Raw genomic sequence first — 20,930 nt, 5'->3', positions numbered from 1 at the left:
TCAGACTCCTCAAAATGCAGTTCTGATGCCTAAACTCACTGGTAGTGTACTGCAGTACACCCTCCAGAGGTCCACCGCTTCATGGTGGTCTGCTGTGCCTACCACTACCTAGTACAGCAGCGAGGTGATGTGCTGGAGGTGGAGAGGGAGGAATATGCAGCCACCTCAGAGGAGGAGGAGGAGGAGGAGGCGCCGGACCAGGAGGGACTGGTGGATGAGCCTGGGAGGACCCACAGGACCAGCCGGAGGATGGAGGACAGGCGGCAGCGGCAGGTGTCTGCTCCACATAGGACGTGGCTTTGTCGGTCATCCCACCCCCTCTTTCTTTTCCCCGTTCCACCCTGCCACGGTCTGTGTGATGGCACCCCAGGGTGACAGGATTGTATTGGCACTGTCAATGGGTCACTGTCAATGGCAGGGGGGGACGGTGATGATAACCTGATGAGGGATAAGCGCTGGTGCTCCACAATCAATGCCATTGTCTGCCTCCTGCCTGTCCGCTGAATGCCACGTCACACCCATTGCCTGCACGTGGTGTGCCTGCGAGTTGGAGATGGACAAAATCCAGGACCACCATGCCCAGGGGGTGGGCAGTGGCAGGGGATTGGTGGTTGGCCCGCATTGTGGAAGAAAGTGCCAGAGACATCCTGTTTCTCCGGTGCAACGTTTTTTAATGGTGTACGTATGTGTCCCCAACTACCCCGAGCCCCCGATGGTGCCTCTCCCCCACTTCCCCACCGTCACCGCCTTACCACCCACAACCTCAACTCCCTACCCTCCTTGCCCCCCAGTGCCCTCTCAGTGATCCTCAACCTGCTTTGTCTTCCGTGATCTACCGCTGACGTCTAGGTGTGTGCATAGGTTGCCTGCTGCTTATCGCGTCCCATGGCCTCCAATGCCCCTGACGGGTGTCCTCAGGGGTCCCTGAAGCCGTAGGTCCTCGGCCCACTTGCCGACGGCACATGCCTTGTCATGCCACCCTGCTTCCGGTGCTGACTCCGAGATGCGACGTTGTCAGTGGGGTGGAACTCTGGAGAGCTGGTGGCCACTCCGTAGGGTGACTCCGGGTTGGCACCCAGCACCCCCTCCTCCCGGCCGGTGCCCATAGGGCGGCTGGAGGATCAAGCCCCGGCTGCCCCTGCAGCATCTGGCTTTGTCAGCTCTAGCAGCTCCCTCGTGTCTGAAGCACGGTGTTGACGGCCTCAGCAATGTTCCTCAGTGACTCGAACATGATCTGGAGTGTCTCGGCAATGCCCACCCGAGACTGGGATATGCTCCTCAGCACCTCATACCTGGGACTGGGACAAGACCTCCAGCGACTGGGACATGCTGTCAAGGTGCTCAGCCATGGCCGTCAGTGACTGAGCCGTGCCTTGGGCAGCTCTATTCATGCTGCTGACGTCGTGCAGCAGGCCTTTCACTGTGGTAGCCACCCTAGCAGCATTAGCCTCAGTGCCACACATTGCCGGCGCTATCTCCTGCGTCCATAGCCTCTGGGTCTCCTCCAATTGGCTATAGACCTGCTGGAGTGTCGCTGACATACCCCTCTGAATATCCCGACTGCGCCCTATCGACTGCATCAGCTCCGGGTAAACCTGGTCCAGAGGCTCAGCATCTAACTGTGTCCTGGGATCCAACTGCTGTCTCACCTGGGGGTTCCTGCCTCCACCTGATGTGCAGCAGAAACTGTGAGGTGCTGGTCAGAATGTACCCCAGGAGCCTGACCGCTACTGTTGTCCACCGAGGTGTGTGCCTGCGCTGGTGGAGGTTGGAGATGACAGCTATGCCATGAAAATGATGGTCCCCTCAGAGCTCCCTTCTAAGGTATTCTCATGGGAGGCTGGGAGGGACTACCTCGGATGTGCGGCACCGTCGGATGGAGATCCTGCAGGATAATGGACATGTGGTCAGTGGGGGGGATGGGTCAGTCTGCATGACATTAGCAACTCACGTGTGACAGGTCATCTGGGTGGGGGCCGCTGGATCATCACCTCTGCGCCATAGGCCAACCTCAATGTTGGCGACTGATCTGTCCTCGCCCACCTCCGGGAACTCCCGGGCCCCTTCCACATAGGGTGTGAGGACTCTGATATCCGGCACCTCACCGCCCATCTGGGCCCTCTCTATTCTGTTGTGGGCTAACGTCTCCTGTGGAGTCACAGAGGAGGCATCGCGATCCGCACGCTTCATTCATTGCGCTTGGGGGTGGGTAGAGGGATGGGGGTGAAATGAGGGGATGGGTGAGTTGGGGGGAATAGGGCCTAGCGTAGGTGGCTCAGCTAAGAATGAGTGGGCTGGGGCATGATATGGTGCTGGGCAGGGCCTGTGCCAGACAGATGGTCACCGGGGGGGGATGGGCCCACCCTTGCAGCCTGAGGGAGGTTGTTGATCTTCTTACGGCTCTGGATGTCAGTCTCCTGGTGATGCTCCCCGAGCTGAAGGCCGCTGCCATCTCCTTCCAGGTGACAATGCTCCCCGAGCTGAAGGCCGCTGCCATCTCCTCCCAGGTGACACTGGCTGCCATGTGGCTGACCCTCTGTGCCCCTTGGGGGAACAGGGCATCCCGTCTGCACTCGGTCTTGTCCAACAATCTGGCCAGGTCGGCATCGCTGAATCGTGAGGCTGGTCTCCTCGGTGGCATGGCTGCGAACTGTCTGGGGTTTGCTCTGCAGGATCAATTTAAACGCTGCTCTCCCTTGTTGGTGGGGACCTGGCGGTCGCGGTGAATCAGCCGGCAGTGCCATCATTTGCGGCATGAAGCCCGTGGGGCTCGTTAAGTGGTCCAATTAACATTTAATACGGGTGACGGCCTCGCCGGGTCAAGCATCGGGAAGCTCGAGGCAGTTCCCGCTCGCCACCACACTTAGTAACTTTTCCGTTAAATCACGCTCTATTTCTGTGAATCTTGGTGCCTATAGGGAAAAATCAGTTGGAACCAGCAGGAAAAACCAACCGGACACAATTGATTTCACCAGGATAACAGAACAAAGTTTTAACCGAAGTAACGGGACACCAGCTGATATCCGCAGTTGTCTGATTGGAGTTAACAGGGACACTGGAATCTACTTGGAACAAGTTAATCTGTTTGCTGGTTTAACTGTATTTAATTAGAATACCTGGCACTTACATTGGGAGACCTGTTGTGATTCCACTTGTCCAGTTGGCTTCAACTGTGACCATTTAAATCTTAATGGGTCCAGTTGCCTTCTGCTGGAATAAGTTAACAGGCAAACTGGAACCAGTTGAAATGAAGAGGAGCCAGCTGCTATCTAGCTGCTTCAACCATTCTTTGAACTGGAAACTGTATCAGTTGAAGCCAACTTGGCCAGTGTTTGCCAATCTGCAGTGTGTGTCCCACAGTCCCTGCAGTGCTGCATTCTGGGTGAAGGAGGGAAAACTTGATTTGTTTTAATTTTCTCAGCGGGCGGAGGAGAGAGCAAGGGTTTGGCAGTTTTACAAAGCCTGGCAGGCTGTTTTATTGCAGGCAACATTGAGGATGCAATTCCTCACAGAAGGAGGTTGACTCGGAGACCTTTTGTCACCTGTTTTGGAAATCCCGAACTAATTTCAAGCTTAAACCTTTTATCTTGCTGTTGTTTCACCCACCACCACCAGGGGAGGAGGTTTTCAAGAAAGAGTTACATCCCAAAAGATTCACAACCTTAATAAGAGGCAGAAATCCAGTGAAGCACTCAACATGTAAATGCTTAAGCCCAGTATTTTGAATAACCACTGCAATGTAACATATCTGCACTGTAATTGTATTTATTGTTTGGTTCCTGCACTGTTTATTTGTTTTTTGTCTCATGCATTTTGTGTTCTTATCTACCGCAATAAAGTTTAAAACTTATAATGCATTTTAGTCAAACTATATTTCAATACAGCACAAACTGATATTTCTTTCTATTTAATTAGTTGTATTTATATGCATACGGTGAAATAATGTTCCAGATTTTCCTTTTGCAAGTTTTGAATACTTTGCCGCAGTAGCTGTCCCATATTGCTGTATTTTCCAAGACAACCTGTGGAAAATGATCCTGGGAATCTTCAGAGTAAGTGTTAATCATAGAATGTACAATGCAGAAGGAGGTCATTTGGCCCATCAAATCTGCACTGGCCCTTGGAAAGAGCACCCCACTTAAGCCCAAACTTCCAACCAATCCCCATTACCCAGTAACGCCACCTAACCTTTTTGGATACTAAGGGCAATTTAGCATGGCCAATCCACCTAATCTGCACATCTTTAGACTGTGGGAGGAAACCCACGCACACACGGGGAGAACGTGCAGACTCCGCACAGGCAGTGGCCCAAGCCGGGAATCAAACCTGGGACCCTGGAGCTGTGAAGCAAATGTGCTAACCAGTGTGCTACCGTGCTGTCCTTCATGTTCCAATGGTACTGGAATCGAGTGAATCGGCCAGCAGAAGGCCTCAACGAGATAAGTTGTAACCCCACGGTCCTGGTCGCAATGAAAAGAACTCCCACCCCTCTCAGCCACCCCCTCCAACTCCACACACATTTAGCAAGCCCCCCATCCCCTGCTCTAATAGTCATCAAAACCCCACCCCTATCGAGTCCCATGGACAACTGGGAGCAGGTCAACTGGAAACGATATAACTGGATAACTGGGGGCATCTGAATTAGACATCTGGAAGCAATTCAATGGGGAGCAATTCAACTGGACAATGGGGAGGGGCTCAACTGGACAACCGGGCCAGTTCAACTGGGAATAGTTCAACTGCAGAGAAACACAAAGCTCTCACCATTTGCATTGAATCAATATGAATATTTAGTGCACTGCATGGAAATTCGGCATTTCAAATCTATTCATACTTTAGTTGATACCTTAATAAACGATGTAGCTGATATTTGGCGGAAGGACAATACTTTGCCTTGAAGCATCCAGATGTTACTAACACACACTTCACTTGTATCCAGATATTCATACCCATCTAGGTTCTAACTTACCCTGTAGTGTCCATTAAAATGTCTCAATAGAAGAATTGTATCCTTTCAAATTGGACCTGCAATGAAACATCACAGACATACCAAGATTCGGATCCACTACAAACCTGTTGACCTCGAGCTCCCAGTTCGCCTTTTCGACCTGGATGACCAGACCCACCTGGTATCCCCTGTAACAATTGGAAAAAGCACAAGTTGGGAAATGTACAAATGAATGATACACGATAACAAACCTTAATAGTCTGGAGATCTAAAAATGAAATATCTGTCATTATTAACAAAATATGGGAGCAATTTATTTCTTTACACTATTTCTACCATCAGATCAGGACCAAATCAAATCTCAACCAAGTTTCATTCAGTTCACCTTCAAATAGTCAGAAATGCCAAGTGGAAATTATCACAGCTCATATGGTTTATTTGTGATCTCTTATTTCAACCAATACCTTTAATGTTCTTAAAGTCAATTTAATGATCTGAAAAATGAATCTATGCAACAGGTGGAAAACACAAGGGGCAGATTTAATTCCCTCCCCCACTCCCCCTGGCATGTTGGTGATGGAGAAGGGCATTTAACCAGGCAGGAAGCTGGCGAGTGGGGAGCCCACTGCCTTCCCACCGCCACCCCGATTAAGTCCGTGGTTGGAAGGCCCATTGGATGGCCTTCCAATGGCCTTCCATCAGGAATAGTAAGGCCAAAAAGTCACTGATAGGAGTAGTCTATCGGACACCAAATAGTAACATTATGGTGGGGCAGGCAATAAACAAAGAAATAACCGAAGCATGTAGAAATGGTACAGCAGTTATCATGGAGATTTTAATCCCCATGTCGATTGGTTTAACCAGGTCGTTCAAGGCAGCCTTGAGGAGGATTTTATAGAATGTATCTGCGATAGTTTCCTAGAACAGTATGTAATGGAACCTACGAGGGAACAAGCGGTCCTAGATCTGGTCCTGTGTAATGAGACAGGATTGATTAATGATCTCATAGTTCGGGATCCTCTCGGAAGGAGCGATCACAATATGGTGGAATTTAAAATACAGATGGAGGGTGAGAAGGTAAAATCAAACACTAGTGTTTTGTGCTTAAACAAAGGAGATTACAATGGGATGAGAGAAGAGTTAGCTAAGGTAGACTGGGAGCAAAGACTTTATGGTGAAACAGTTGAGGAACAGTGAAGAACCTTCCACGCAATTTTTCACTGTGCTCAGCAAAGGTTTATACTAACAAAAAGGAAGGACGGTAGAAAGAGGGAAAATCGACCGTGGATATCTAAGGAAATAAGGGAGAGTGTCAAATTGAAGGAAAAAGCATACAAAGTGGCAAAGATTAGTGGGAGACTAGAGGACTGGGAAATCTTTAGGGGGCAACAGAAAGCTACTAAAAAAGCTACAAAGAAGAGTAAAATAGATTATGAGAGTAAACTTGCTTAGAATATAAAAACAGATAGTAAAGGTTTCTACAAATATACAAAACAAAAAAGAGTGGCGAAGGTAAATATTGGTCCTTTAGAGGATGAGAAATTAGATTTAATAATGGGAGACGAGAAAATGGCTGAGGAACTGAACAGGTTTTTTGGGTCGGTCTTCACAGTGGAAGACACAAATAACATGCCAGTGACTGATGGAAATGAGTCTATGACAGGTGAGGACCTTGAGATGATTGTTATTACTGAGGAGGTAGTGATGGGCAAGCTAATGGGGCTAAAGGTAGACAAGTCTCCTGGCCCTGATGGAATGCATCCCAGAGTGCTAAAAGAGATGGCTAGGGAAATTGCAAATGCACTAGTGATAATTTACCAAAATTCACTAGACTCTGGGGTGGTCCCGGCAGATTGGAAATTAGCAAAAGTGACACCACTGTTTAAAAAAGGAGGTAGGCAGAAAGCAGGTAATTATAGGCCAGTTAGCTTAACTTTGGTAGTCGGGAAGATGCCAGAATCTATCATCAAGGAAGAAATAGCGAGGCTCTGGATGGAAATTGACCCACTGGGCAGACGCAGCATGGGTTCATAAAGAGCAGGTCATGCCTAACTAATTTAGTGCAATTTTTTGAGGACATTACCAATGCGGTAGATAACAGGGAGCCAATGGATGTATATCTGGATTTCCAGAAAGCTTTTGACAAGGTGCCACACAAAAGGTTGCTGCATAAGATAAAGATGCATAGCATTAAGGGTAAAATAGTAGCATGGATAGAGGATTGGTTAATTATTAGAAAGCAAAGAGTGGGGATTAATGGGTGGATTAATGGATTAATCAGTATCTAGTGGTGTCCCTCAGGGATCAGTGTTGGGCCCACAATTGTTCACAATTTACATAGATGATTTGGAGTTGGGGACCAAGGGCAATGTGTCCAAGTTTGCAGACGGCACTAAGATGAGTAGTAAAGCAAAAAGTGCAGAGGATACTGGAAGTCTGCAGAGGGATTTGGATAGGCTAAGTGAATGGGCTAGGTTCTGGCAGATGGAATACAATGTTGACAAATGTGAGGTTATCCATTTTGGTAGGAATAACAGCAAAAGGGATTATTATTTAAATGATAAATTATTAAAACATGCTGCTGTGCAGAGAGACCTGGGTGTGCTAGTGCATGAGTCGCAGAAAGTTGGTTTTCAGGTGCAACAGGTGATTAAGAAGGCAAATGGAATTGTGTCCTTCATTGCTAGAGGGATGGAGTTTAAGACTATGGAGGTTCTGCTGCAATTGTATAAGGTGTTAGTGAGGCCACACCTGGAGTATTGTGTTCAGTTTTGGTCTCCTTACTTGAGAAAGGACGTACTGGCACTGGAGGGTGTGCAGAGGAGATTCACTAGGTTAATCCCAGAGCTGAAGGGGTTGGATTACGAGGAGAGGTTGAGTAGACTGGGACTGTACTCGTTGGAATTTAGAAGGATGAGGGGGGATCTTATAGAAACATATAAAATTATGAAGGGAATAGATAGGAAAGATGCGGGCAGGTTGTTTCCACTGGCGGGTGAAAGCAGAACTAGGGGGCATAGCCTCAAAATAAGGGGAAGTAGATTTAGGACTTAGTTTAGGAGGAACTTCTTCACCAAAGGGTTGTGAATCTACGGAATTCATTGCCCAGTGAAGCAGTTGAGGCTCCTTCATTAAATGTTTTTAAGATAAAGATAGATAGTTTTTTGAAGAATAAAGGGATTCAGGATTATGGTGTTCAGGATGGAAAGTGGAGCTGAGTCCACAAAAGATCAGCCATGATCTCATTAAATGGCAGAGCAGGCTCGAGGGGTCAGATGGCCTACTCCTGCTCCTAGTTCTTATATTCTTATGTTCCCGCCCTGATGATCAAATTAATGCCCCCTTAAACACCTTATTCAGCCACCATTGGTATTGGCCCAATGGCTGGCAGTTGGCGCCAAGGGGGAACCATGACCAACAACCCATTCACGCTGAGAGTCACCTGCAGCACTTGCTGCCGACCCCCTCCCTCCTCCTCCAACCTTGATCCTGGTTGCCTGAGTAGCACTTAATATAATGGGCATTTCCTGAAAGAAGTGAAGTGGGGCTCTTGCCAGCTGTCCAGATGATGGGCAAGACCCTTGCCACCTCCATTAAACGCAGCCCTAAATCGCTGTCAACATAGTTTATGTTGAATTGATGGTTATCTTAAATATTTGCAATCAGTAACAACTTTACAAACGGAACAACAGCATTATAAATAATACACAATGCATTCAGAATTCCCAAAAGTTCAATTAGCTTATGCACCTTGTTTCAAGTAAGTTTTGTTTTTGTTTGGAGGAAGGCACTGCTGGAAACATTTAAATCCCTACTTTTACCAGTCATGAATCAGGTATTTATTGCAATGAACACACACTTGAGAATCAAAATACATTCAGCAGCTGTTAGACGCTTAATCCACTGAACGAACCTAAAATAGATGAACTTAAGCATTATAAATATTACTTCGCCACAAAAGAGTCTCTTCTGTAAGGGCTGAAATTGAAGACAAGTAATTTTAAAAAAAAACCACTGTTGTAGACTATTTTGTCAATGTCAATGTTGATAAGGTTCATTAAGTCATCAAAACACCAGGGCTTGTTTCTGGAGGGATAGAATTGAAAAGTAGTGAAGTTATGCCAAACGTGTCCCAAACTCTGGTTAGACCGCACTTGGGATACAGTATACAGTTCTGGCTGCATATTGTTCAGAGAGTATGGAAGCATTGGAGAGGATGCAAATAAACGTTACAAGCATGATATCAGAAATGCCAGAGCAACCAGTGGGGGTGAATCAGAAGGAGGGAGTGCTGATTGGGAGAATGGCTCGGGGAAGAAGAGGGTGTAGAACAGGAGGGGGCTGGAGGAGGCTCCTGAGAAACAGGAGCTCAAGGCTGGGGTGGTGGTTGAGTAAAGATATCCAGGCCTGACGGTGTGGCTCACATTACAAATTCTAAGCCGCCCCCTTGGAGTGCCTTGACACCTGGTCACCTTCCATCCTCAGTTCTAAATGGGTTGGTTGGGGGTGGGTTTGGGACGGGAAATGAATTTTTCGATGCCTCAACCCCCAACTCATATCTGTCAGATTTTTAAGGTTAAAATTTCTCCCATACTTTCAAAGGACATTTTGCTCTTCCTAACAAATGCACTACTTCACATTTACCAATTAAATGCCCATTCTACATGTTTATTTCTGTCTTCCTGTATTTTGTTGAAGCCTCCACTCTGTTAACTACAGCCCCAGTTTGGTAACATCTGCAAATTTTGAAATTGTACTCCGACCCCCGAGTCAAGTGGTTTATGTAAACAGTGAAAATAGTGCTTCCAAAACTGATCCTTGTGGAATATCACTTCCTGCCATTTTGCCAAGCTAAGTAGCCGCCTTCAACAACTCCCGCTCAGTGTTTCCTGTTCTCCAGCCAGCTGAATTATTGAATCATATTTGTGCTTAGAGTAAGAATGCCTCATGATGATTATAAGCAATACTATTTAGATATTCAGACAACCAACGCTGAGGTAATAGCAGCTCATTCCCTTAGCAAAGGGAAGCGGAGGGCCCAAGTGAGAGTGTCGAAAACTTGTGAATGGGGCTGAAATTAGTCTTCGACAGTAGTGCCAAATAGGCGCTGGTGAATCAGCCACTGGTTGTACATCTCCCCACCTGATTATCTTTTCTATTGGGCGTCTGGCTTCACTACTGGGATCGCAGTACCATCCAAGATTGATTTTACCCCACGCATCTCTGAAAGTGTGGTTGTGCTACCAAGTGAGGGCATGATTAAGTTTGATTGTAATTACCTCCATGTACTGGAGTGAAGTCACTATCTGTAGCAACATATCCTAACAGGAATCAGCTTTGAAGGGAAGCAGGCAGTGAAATGGGAGGGAGAAGCAGATACAATTTACAAATCTTAATCTGGAGATATCCATGTATGAAAAATCAACAAGAGCTGCAAATGAATGCAATTAAACAGCGAGTTTCTTGGATTTATTTGGATTTGGGTGTATTGTCACGTGTATCGAGGTACAGTGAAAAGTATTGTTCTGCGAACAATCTATGATCCTATGAACAGTCCAGACACATCGTTCCATGTATGAAAAACATAGGACAAACGATAAATACACCAAATAAATACATATTTCTGGTGTCTACCTGTGGACCCTGGAATCCTGGATCTCCCTTACGACCTCGCTTACCAGCATTTCCATTCTGACCCTACGCAAACACAGAGAACTATTATTTTACGATAAGAATCTCTGATTTTCTAAACATAATTTCACCATGCTCCAGAACGTTGCACTTTCTTCCTTGGAGTTAGCAATAGCCTAGCAGCCACATACAACATTATATGGGCATGCTGCTAATGCAGTTGTTTCAAACGAAACCTAAACTCAAAGTGAAACCTAATTGATTCCACCGTTAACCTCTCGACCAGTGAACGTCTTTTAGCAACTGTCAGCTACATTACTCACACTGAAGTGCCATGCGTCAGCCAGATATGTAGGAAAGATTTAAAATTATTATCATTAACAGGATTTATGATCAGCTTTGTGGATGATTAGGCTGCTTCCTTCTGTTTTCTTTTAATGATTACTTTTCCTTTGAAGCAGTAAGTGTGGAAAGAGACGTCTGAAATTTGATGTTGTAGAATGGATTCTTCGCCGCAGTCAGGACCGAAATGGAGGAAAGTGAATGCTGAAAATAGTGCCATTGGGAATATTCCATTCCCCACCAGCTCCACGCGAACAACTGGGGCTGGATTCTCCGGTCGCCGACGGCGAAATCGCGTTCGGCGACCGGCCAGTGAAACCGAGGGCGCGATTCTCCACCCCCACGCCGAAATGGCCGCGCCGCCGTGAACGCCGTTGAGGTTCACGACAGCGCGGAACGGCCCCGGTCCCGACCGATTCAGGCCTTGACAATGGGCCAGTATCGGGGCCGCGTCATCTACCCGCGCCAGGCCTTGTCGCCCGCGTAAAAGCGGCGCCGCATAGATGACGCGGCCGGCGCCGCATAACTGACGTCATCCGCGCATGCGCGGGTTGTCCGGCGCCAACCCGCGCATGCGTGGTTGCCGCCCTGTCCAAATCCGCCCCGCAAGAAGATGGGGGACGAATCGGGGGCAGCGCTGCTTTCACGATGCTCCTCCCCCTCCAAAGCAGCATACTCTAGGAGTATGCCGCGCCATATATTGACGACCTCAGGACATTGCCTGAGGCCCCCCCCCCCCCCCCCCACCAATGATCCGCTACCCCGACCGGCCGAGTTCTCGACGTTGTGGGACACGTGTGGTCTCACCCATTGGGAACTCGGCGTGGTGGCTGCTGACTCAGTCGAGCACTGCCACAGTCGGGGGAGGGCCGATCCGCGGGCAGGAGGGGATATTATTCGGGGCTGGGAGCACTGTGGTTACGTGATCCTGGGCACGCGAGCCAGCCGAAGGGGGGGACTATTTCACGGGCGTGGTCCGCAAGCGGCCGGCGCCATGTTGCATGGCATGGCCACTGCAGGCCACCGCAGTGTGCATGTGCGGCCACGGACACGGCAAATCCCCGGGGCATATCGGCAGCTAAAGCCGGGTGCTCTACGTTGCAAATGGAGATGTGGGCATCGCCGTCCTGCATTTATTACCCATCCCTAATTGTCCTTGAACTGAGTGGCTTGCTGGGCCATTTCAGAGGGCATTTAGGACTCAGCCACATTGCTGTGGATCTGGCACCACATGTAGGTCAGACCAGGTAGGGATAAGAAATTTCCTTCCCTAAAGGACATCAGTGAACCAAGGTTTTTTTAAGGACCATCAGCAATGGTTTCATGGTCATCTTTAGATTTTTAATTCCAGATTTTTCTGTCGTGATGGGATTCGAACCTTATTCCCCAGCAAAACGGGGAATCGGTGGCCTTTTCTTCTGGTGTAAAACATCACCGTCCCCACGCCGGTGTGGTGACATTACCCCAGAATTGGAGAATCCAGCGCCTGTTTTTTGAGAAGTGGGATGGGGAATGAGGGTGAGTGGGGGGATGGTGCCAGCACCATTCACCTGCATTCAGCAGGTAGCCAGTTCAATAGCCTGCAAGTAACTCCCTGGCGATAGGCCAGGAGCGCTATACTCTGAGGCACCATCTGCATTTTACTTTTATGCTAAATACCTGGTTGCACTGAAATCACCAGAAAGCATGCAAGTTCAAAGGCTGGAAAATGTAAATAAAGAAAACTTAACAATGTGAGTAGTTTGATTGGCAATGATCTTGTAGGAATGTTCAACACTCCCATAATGCATTATTCTTATTTCACATGACATTGGTCTATTTAAATTAAATAGGTTAATATCTGCCGATATCTAACTGAAAGTGGATATGTTAAACATTAGGTGAGGGGTGGGCTTAGGATGAATGGTGATGTCATTCATGGTTTCATAATTTTCCATTATTCTCTGTTCTAGGTCACTGGAAAAATGATCCTTTAAAAGACTGGAAGGCTGTCAAAGTGAAACTAGGCCTTAGCAATGAGTCACAACTTCCATTGAGAATAAAATAATTTGGCTTCGATTGGACCATTCCACGCCACATTACGTGCTCCTGTGAATTCGTTGTACATTGAAGGGGATCCAGGAAAAATGTTTTCTCAATATATAAATGATGTTTCAATGTGGACTGGAGAGCCTGAAGTTTGGAAATGTGTAATCCTTTAATCTCTTGGTTGAGTTGAAGTGGACAGCTGGAGGGGGCATGCCAGTTTTTTTGTGTGGGTTCAGTTAAAAACAAAATGCCTGGGTGAAAGACACCAGGGCAAGGCTGGGGGCTGGGTGGAAGATTCAGCTTTGTGGGTATTGTGGTGTTGGGTGTTCTAAGGTACAGATGAACCAACACGGTTGCATTTGGTACAACGCTGTTTTATTCCAACTTGCTATTTACAGATCTGTCTTGATACTCTGCACGTGGTGACTCCCTGAGTGTGTTGTTAATCAGGTCCTGTCCTTGTCCTGGTCTCCAGATGGACTCCCTACCAGGTGTCGTGTTTCTTGTCTTATACTGTCTCTGTCCTTGTCTGTGATTGGCTGTCGTGTTATGTGTGCTAATTTGTCTGTTGGTCTGTCTATCATGATGTGTGTGTTTGAATATCATGACATCCCCCTTTTTTACAAGATTATGTGCCTATGTGGTTATAAGTATGAATGTGTCCTGAGTGCAGCTAAAAGTGTGTGCGCGTGATATTTATAGCATGTACATGTCGCGTAACTATATACATGGGGCGATGTCGGGTGTGTCATGCTAACGAGGTTGTACCATAACAAAACAAGAAAAAAACTTTGAAGTGCGGTCCGGTCAAACGAGATCTGGAATGAGAAAACAGTAACATGTTACAATACAATAGTTTCTAAACTTTAACGTGTGAACAGTCTCATAAGTCCAATCTAGTAGGTGTGTGACAAATTCGGGTTGACCGTCGGGGTGGCACTCCATTCATCGGCCGGATTGAGGGTGTTGACCCTGTTCACATCAATGACCACAACCCGGTAGGCATCTTGGTCATCTGTGTCATTGGGCTGCATGTCCTGATGTGTGGGCTGGACGGTCCTCACGTGTCTGCGAGGTTGTCGGAGATGTGTAGGATCCATCGGTTGAACCGCTCGACAATAGGCAGCATAGTGGCCCATCATGCCACAGCGTAGGCATTGTCGGTTTTTTGCAGGACATTGCCCTTTTAAATGTGCAGCTCCACAGTTGCCGCACGTCATGACGTCACGGCGTTCGTTATGCCACTGCGCATGCGCAGTTCGGTCTTGCATCGGGCACGCCTGCGCAGTGCGTCCCTCGATGTTGCCGTTGGTTTTGGCGCGCACAAGCGCGGGAGACCTCGAAAAGCACGCAAAACGGCCGCCCTCGTCCGGGCCGCGGGCCGGGAGATACTCGATTGCCTGGATGCGTTTGGCCTCGTGGGCGGCCTGGCTTGCCGATTCGATCGCTAGGGACCCCCTCCGTGCCGATTCGGTCGCCTGAAATTGGGCAAAGCGGCTGGTCGCATTTTCATGGAGGACACAGGCTTCCACCGCAGATGCTAAGGTCAGGCCTTTAATTTTAAGAAGCTGCTGGCGTAGGCCACTGGAGGCAACGCCAAAAACGATCTGGTCCCGGATCATGGACTCTGAGGTGTTGCCGTAACCGCAGGACTGCGCGAGTATGCGGAGGTGCGTCAGAAGGGTTGAAAGAGCTCATCCTTACCTTGCAGGCGTTGCTGAAAGATATACCTCTCAAAGCTTTCATTTACCTCAACGTTGAAGTGCTGGTTGAGCTTGAGGAGGACCGTGTCATATTTGGATTGGTTCTCGCCTTCCGCAAACACCAATGAGTTGAGTACATCGATGGCGTGCTGACCTGCGGTAGTGAGGAGCATCGCAATCTTTGTTTCATCCGAGGCACCCTGTTTTTCGTTGGCTCACATGTACAGTTCAAATCGCTGCTTGAAGAGCTTCCAATTGGTGCCCAGGTTCCCAGCGACTTGCAACGGCTGCGGTTTGTTGGTGATGTCCATGGCTCAGGATGGCAGATTTGTCGGCAGGTATCGATCCACTCACTTGGTACCATGTGGTGTTGGGTGTTCTGAGGTACAGATGAACCAACACGGTTGCATTTGGTACAACGCTGTTTTATTCCAACTTGCTATTTACAGATCTGTCTTGATACTCTGCACGTGGTGACTCCCTGAGTGTGTTGTTAATCAGGTCCTGTCCTTGTCCTGGTCTCTAGATGGACTCCCTATCAGGTGTCATGTTTCTTGTCTTATACTGTCTCTGTCCTTGTCTGTGATTGGCTGCCGTGTTATGTGTGCTAATTTGTCTGTTGGTCTGTCTATCATGATGTGTGTGTTTGAATATCATGACAGGTATCACCCAATAACTGGATGTGTAAGTCTTTGTTCTCATAGTTTAAAGTAAGACAGGGGAGTGATTTGTTATGCTCTAGGTGTGGCATAAGCGGCTTCCTGGTGGTGTACTTGACAAAGGAAGGTTCAGACGTGGAGATAACTTCAACATGTTTTTTAAACTATTTACACTTCTATTACTCGGGTTCGACACTACTGCTAATCCTACTATAGCTGCCCAGACTGACTAACCAGTCAGCTGCAATCCACGTGGTGGGTCTAATATTGAATCAACCCTGTGTCTGTACTCACTGACTGTCTCCACTGGAAAGAGGCAGATCATGTGTATGGCATCCTTTATATATGGGTTGGTGTAATGCCCACCTGTGGTCGTGCCACTTCTGTGTGTATCGTGACTGTCCATTGGTCATGTCCTATCCAACTGATCTATTGGTTGAATGTGTGTGTGTGTGATGTCACTGGTGCTCCCTCTAGTGTCTAGCTAGCCTACTTGTATTTACATTAATCCCTTGTGTATTTACAGTGATGCACATCACCACAGGGACTAGGATGGAAGGGGCTAGCGAGTTGTCCTATAGTTTAAAAAGTAAAACATGAACTGGATTGTGAGGGTCCAGCTTCTGGTGAGGTATTTATAAAATGAGGACATAACTTATAAACTGACCTCTTTTAATTCTGTTTTGTTTTTTATTGATGGGTCCTGTATGGCATTCTCAGCCTGCTTATCAGCTATCAGTGTGCTATTCATATCCTTGAGATTTTCTATAGTTCAATAAAATTAGTTTGTGAATCATAAAATCCCATAACTTGACCAGTGTCATTATTTATTCTATTCAAGTTTGAATCCTCATCATAGTTCAAGTGCTGCAGCGTGCATTAATCATGAGCTTTTATGAACCTAAACTAATTCCAGCTGGCTCAAGTTAGGATGTTCCTGAAGTAGCTTGGCTTGGTTAAGAACAGTTCCAGCTCATGCAGCAGCTTGCTAGTTGAGAAAACATAGCAACCATATCCTCAAGCACAGATGTAGCAGCTCAGCAACCAGAAGGAATTTAAAAAGCATTTTTGAATCAGAACTTCATATTTAGATTATATTCCCTCAGCGGGCATCTTTGCATTAGTTATTGAACATTACATAGGAGGAACGGAATGAACCGCTCTGGAAATGATTACTGTAGACCATCTGGATTGTCGCATTGAAATCCCACTTAATAAAAAAGAAACACTGGTAATATTGTACAATACGCACCAAATTATTATGTGCGGTTAAAATGAAAATACTGACAAACTCACATGTTTACCAGGTGGCCCTCTGTGACCATGGAGACCCTGAAGGAAACAAAAAAATATTACATTTTTAATGTCATCACCCAATAGCTTTACGACATGATTTGTACATCTTAACATGGGTGGTGCATCTTAGCATTTTTGTAGAAAGCATTTCGTTTTTCAAGCGATTTGAGTGCATCAAACTTTAGGAGAAAGGTAACCGGTTTTCTATATTTTTCTCGGAGTCAACCTTTCTTTACGCACATTGGATAGAAGCTGTAACAAAAAAAGATTCCTCACAAAGATAAAGCTCAGGGTCATAGGAAGCATAACAAAAAATGCAAGGGTGAAATGGGTCCTGAGAAAGGAGGCAAATCACTTCATTCTATTGTCTAATTCAAATGATTACATTTTGGCTCATTCTCCAATCAAGGGGTACTTGTATCACCCAGAGATTAGGCAGCAAGCTTATTTAATAGGGAGTGAGGATTCAATTTTCATCAATGAGATCTGCCCAAACTTGTGGACTGCAACAGAATTTGAATTTGTATTAACATTAAGCTTCAATGTCTTGTCCAGATACAAGTAACTCATTTCCACATTCATATTAATTTAAACAATCAACCATATTGCTTCCAACAGTTTTAGAAGGTATGTCCGAGCATGGAGTAGAGTTTCCTTTGAAGAATGATGGTTGTTCGAAGTTATTTTAAATTAGAGCAAAGACAGGCACAATCAATTAATAAAGATGTGCTGTTAGGTGAATTGGACATTCTGAATTCTCCCCAGTGTACCCTAACAGGCGCCAGAGTATGGCGACTAGGGGATTTTCACAGTAACTTTATTGCAGAGTTAATGTAAGCCTACTTGTGACACTAATAAAGATTATTATTATTAATGCAGGGAAGTTGGAGTGAGAAGGAATAGCATGTTGGACCTTAGGAGGAACCAAATGGAACCATTTGGAACAGCAATGCCATAATTATACAGGCAGATAGATTAGAATCCAAAAAAGGACTGCGCAATAGACAATAAACTTTTTCTTGGATGCTGTCCAGATCTACAAGATGGGAACAATATAAAAATCCTGGATGAACTTCATTTTTTGAGCTGTTGATCTGGGATGAGATATCTTAGTGACCTTGAGTTAAAACACTAGGGGAAACAAACATTTGGCAAGAACGAGGTAATGAAGTTTGCTGGAGGGAGAATTAATGATGGAAATTAGGTGGGAGGATTCAGAGAAGATTTTGAGGCCGTGAACATTGCAGAACCAAAAATTGAGACAGCACAGAAGGTGGTCATTCCGCCCAGCATGTCTGTGCTGACTCTTTGGGAGAGCTATCTAATTTGTGCCACTTCTTTGCTCTTCCCACATAACCTTTTTTTTACCCTTGAAGTATTTATCTAATTCTCTTTTGATTGTTACTGTTGAATCTTCTTCAGCCACTTTTTCCAGCAGCAGAATTTTGAACACATTAGCTCACTGCGTATAAAAAACATTTTCTCACCTCATTGTCAAATATTTTACAGCACAGAAAGAGGCTCTTCGGCCCATTCTGTCTGCGCCACCCACCAAACACCAACCTATTCCAATCCCATTGTCCAGCAATTGGTCCACATTGTATACTGTGGCATTCCACGTGCTCGTCTGTGTGCTTCCTCCCGCCTCTACCACCCTTTCAGGCAGCGAGTGCCAGATTCCTACCAGCCTCTGGTGGAAATGTACAACTCAATGAGTTCCTCAGCCTTCTCTGCTCTAAGGAGAACAACACCAGCCTATCCAGCCTCTCTTCATAGCTGAGAGACTCCAGCCCAGGCAACATCCTGGTGAATCTCCTTCACACTCTGTCTCCTGCAATCACATGCTTCCCATAGTGTGACATCATCTCTGGTTCTTTTGCCAATCACTTTATATAATAATAATATAATATAATAATAATAATCCCTTAAGAATACAGAACTGATCAAAAACATCGAACTACACTCATCTACTGCTAATCTCATTACTAGTATAAACTATAATCTAACCTTGCTCACACTATCTGCTCTGATGACCTTCACTAGCTATTTCCTGCATACACCTCCTCCCCGAAGGTCTAGCATCACTGCCTATATAGTTATATCTGTAGCTCCCTCTAGTGGCTACTCTCGACACTACATTGACCCATGTAATGCTAATAGTTATGATAATACCACAATAACATTACTCTTCTTCCCAAGTCGTCCCCATCCACAACCCCACATGAGTAAAGTTAAGGGGTTGAAGAGCCGCTGCCAAATTTTAGCAACTGTTACTGGGCAGCTAATATAGCCATGATCAGGAAGTGGGTGCTGGGGGAGGGGTTGGCGTGGGTGCGTATGGAGGCGGCTTCTTGTAAGGGCACCAGTCTGGGGGCATTGGTAACTGCGCCTCTGCCGCTCCCGCCGGCACGATACTCCACCAGCCCCGTGGTGGTGGCGGCCCTGAGAGTTTGGGGCCAGTGGAGGCGGCATGTGGGAGCAGTGGGAGCATCAGTATGGGCCCCAATTTGTGATAATCACCGGTTTGCCCCAGGGAGTGTGGATGGGGGGTTCCGATTATGGCAGAGAGTGGGGATTGAGAGGATGGGGGATGTGTTCATAGAGGGGAGCTTTCCGAGCATGAGAGCGTTGAAGGAAACGTTTGGGCTGGCGAGGGGAAACAAATTCAGGTATCTGCAGGTGCGGGACTTCCTTCGTAAACAGGTGTCAACCTTCCTGCTCCTACCGCTGAGGGGGATTCAGGAAAGGGTAATTTTCAGAGGGTGGGTAGGGGAGGAAGCGTCTCGGACATCTATAAGGAGCTTATGGGGTCGGTGGAGACGCAGACCAAGGAGCTGAAGCGCAAGTGGGAGGAAGAGCTGGGAGGAGAGATAGAGGATGGTCTATGGGCAGACACGTTGAGTAGAGTCAACGCGTCCGCAACATGTGCCAGGCTCAGGTGTCGGAGGATCCAGGAATCCAGGAGGAGAAAGAGACAGACATTCTGGCCTTTGCTTCCCTGGTAGCCCGGAGATGGATACTATTAGCTTGTGGGACTCAAAGCCCCCGAAGTCGGAGACCTGGCTATCGGACATGGCTAGCTTTCTCTGTATGGAGAAAATTAAATTCGCCTTGAGAGGTTCACTGTTAGGGTTCGCCCGGAGGTGGCAACCGTTCGTCGACTTCTTTGCGGAAAATTAAACGTCAGCAGACAGGGGTAGGGAGTAGTTTAGGTTAGAGTCGGTGGGTAATAAGGGCGGGACCTGTACGAAAGGTAAACGGCTTTTGCACTATGTTTATAGTTTCATGTATATTGTCTATTTTGTTGTTGTTACTGTACCAAAAATACCTCAATAAAATGTTTATTTTAAAAAAAGGAGTTGAAGAGCATGACTGGAAGGTATCGGCAGCAGAGCAGATAGGGTGGGAATAAGGCATCGTGGAACTGCAGTTTCTGATTAAAGGGAATGTTAACTTACAGGATTTCCTGCACCACCACGCTTTCCTGGATTGCCATCCTTTCCTGGATCACCCTGCAACAAAATGGTTCATTATTAGCTCAGCTCAACTTCTAGAAATCCACCAAGAACTGTACCATGCCAGAACAAAGCATTTGGAATTGATGTTGGATGTGCTTGCAGCAATAATAAAGAACATTGCATTCCTTAATTCCATAGATAGGATAATTGATAAATTAGCCCATCCATTGCTCCAGTAGTATCATTTAATTTGGAGATTAACTCGTTCACGTGGCATTAAGGTACAACCTGGTCTTGGGTATATTTTTTAAAAACTGAGCTCTCGGGGATACTGCAATCAACCTCATACTTCTAGACGTAAAAGCATAATAATTTTTTAAAAATTAAATGTTATCTTAAATGAACAAATGGAAGAATGTTAACAGAGTCCTGACATTGCTCTTGGGATTGTTTAAATACTCCATGTAATTGTAATGAATGTCAAAGGACATTGATTTTTGAAAAGGAAGGTGGAGTATATTCAGCAAAAACTGGTGGAATATCACATTAAACTCATTCCTAAAGAACATCACTTGAGAATTTTTAATTAACACCTGTTTTTGTTTCTCATGGCTTCATGCAATCTTGTTTATGAGCAGGGTTTACCCTTTGTTAACCATTTAAGCCCAAAATCGGACACATCCATGTACATTAACAGTAGGTATTCCACCAGCGAGGTATGAAGGAGTATTTAAGTTTAATGTAAACATTGCTGCAATACAATATTGACTCAGATTTTGCTGGAACAGGATGTTCAATTTTGTTTTATTCGTTCGTCGGATGTGGGTGTTGTTGGCTAGGCCAGCATTTATTGCCCAGCCCTAAT

General features: G+C 46.4%; 1 protein-coding gene across 4 annotated transcripts in view; it reads right to left on the bottom strand.

Moving 5' to 3' along the window:
- The window catches only part of LOC140425488 (collagen alpha-6(VI) chain-like), a 175,389-nt gene that overhangs the window by 60,299 nt on the left and 94,160 nt on the right, over window positions 1-20,930 (bottom strand). For all 4 annotated transcript variants that reach the window (XM_072509806.1, XM_072509808.1, XM_072509805.1 and 1 more), the window contains exons 15-18: window positions 20,066-20,119; window positions 16,608-16,643; window positions 10,583-10,645; window positions 5,074-5,136 (exon numbers count right to left, since the gene is read on the bottom strand). In XM_072509806.1, coding sequence (XP_072365907.1) covers window positions 5,074-5,136; window positions 10,583-10,645; window positions 16,608-16,643; window positions 20,066-20,119 — 216 coding nt within the window. The remainder of the gene's footprint in view (window positions 1-5,073; window positions 5,137-10,582; window positions 10,646-16,607; window positions 16,644-20,065; window positions 20,120-20,930) is intronic.

The sequence above is a fragment of the Scyliorhinus torazame genome, chromosome 6 (assembly GCF_047496885.1).
Source record: "Scyliorhinus torazame isolate Kashiwa2021f chromosome 6, sScyTor2.1, whole genome shotgun sequence".
Classification (NCBI taxonomy): Eukaryota; Metazoa; Chordata; class Chondrichthyes; order Carcharhiniformes; family Scyliorhinidae; genus Scyliorhinus; species Scyliorhinus torazame.
This window is presented reverse-complemented; position numbering and strand designations above follow the sequence as displayed.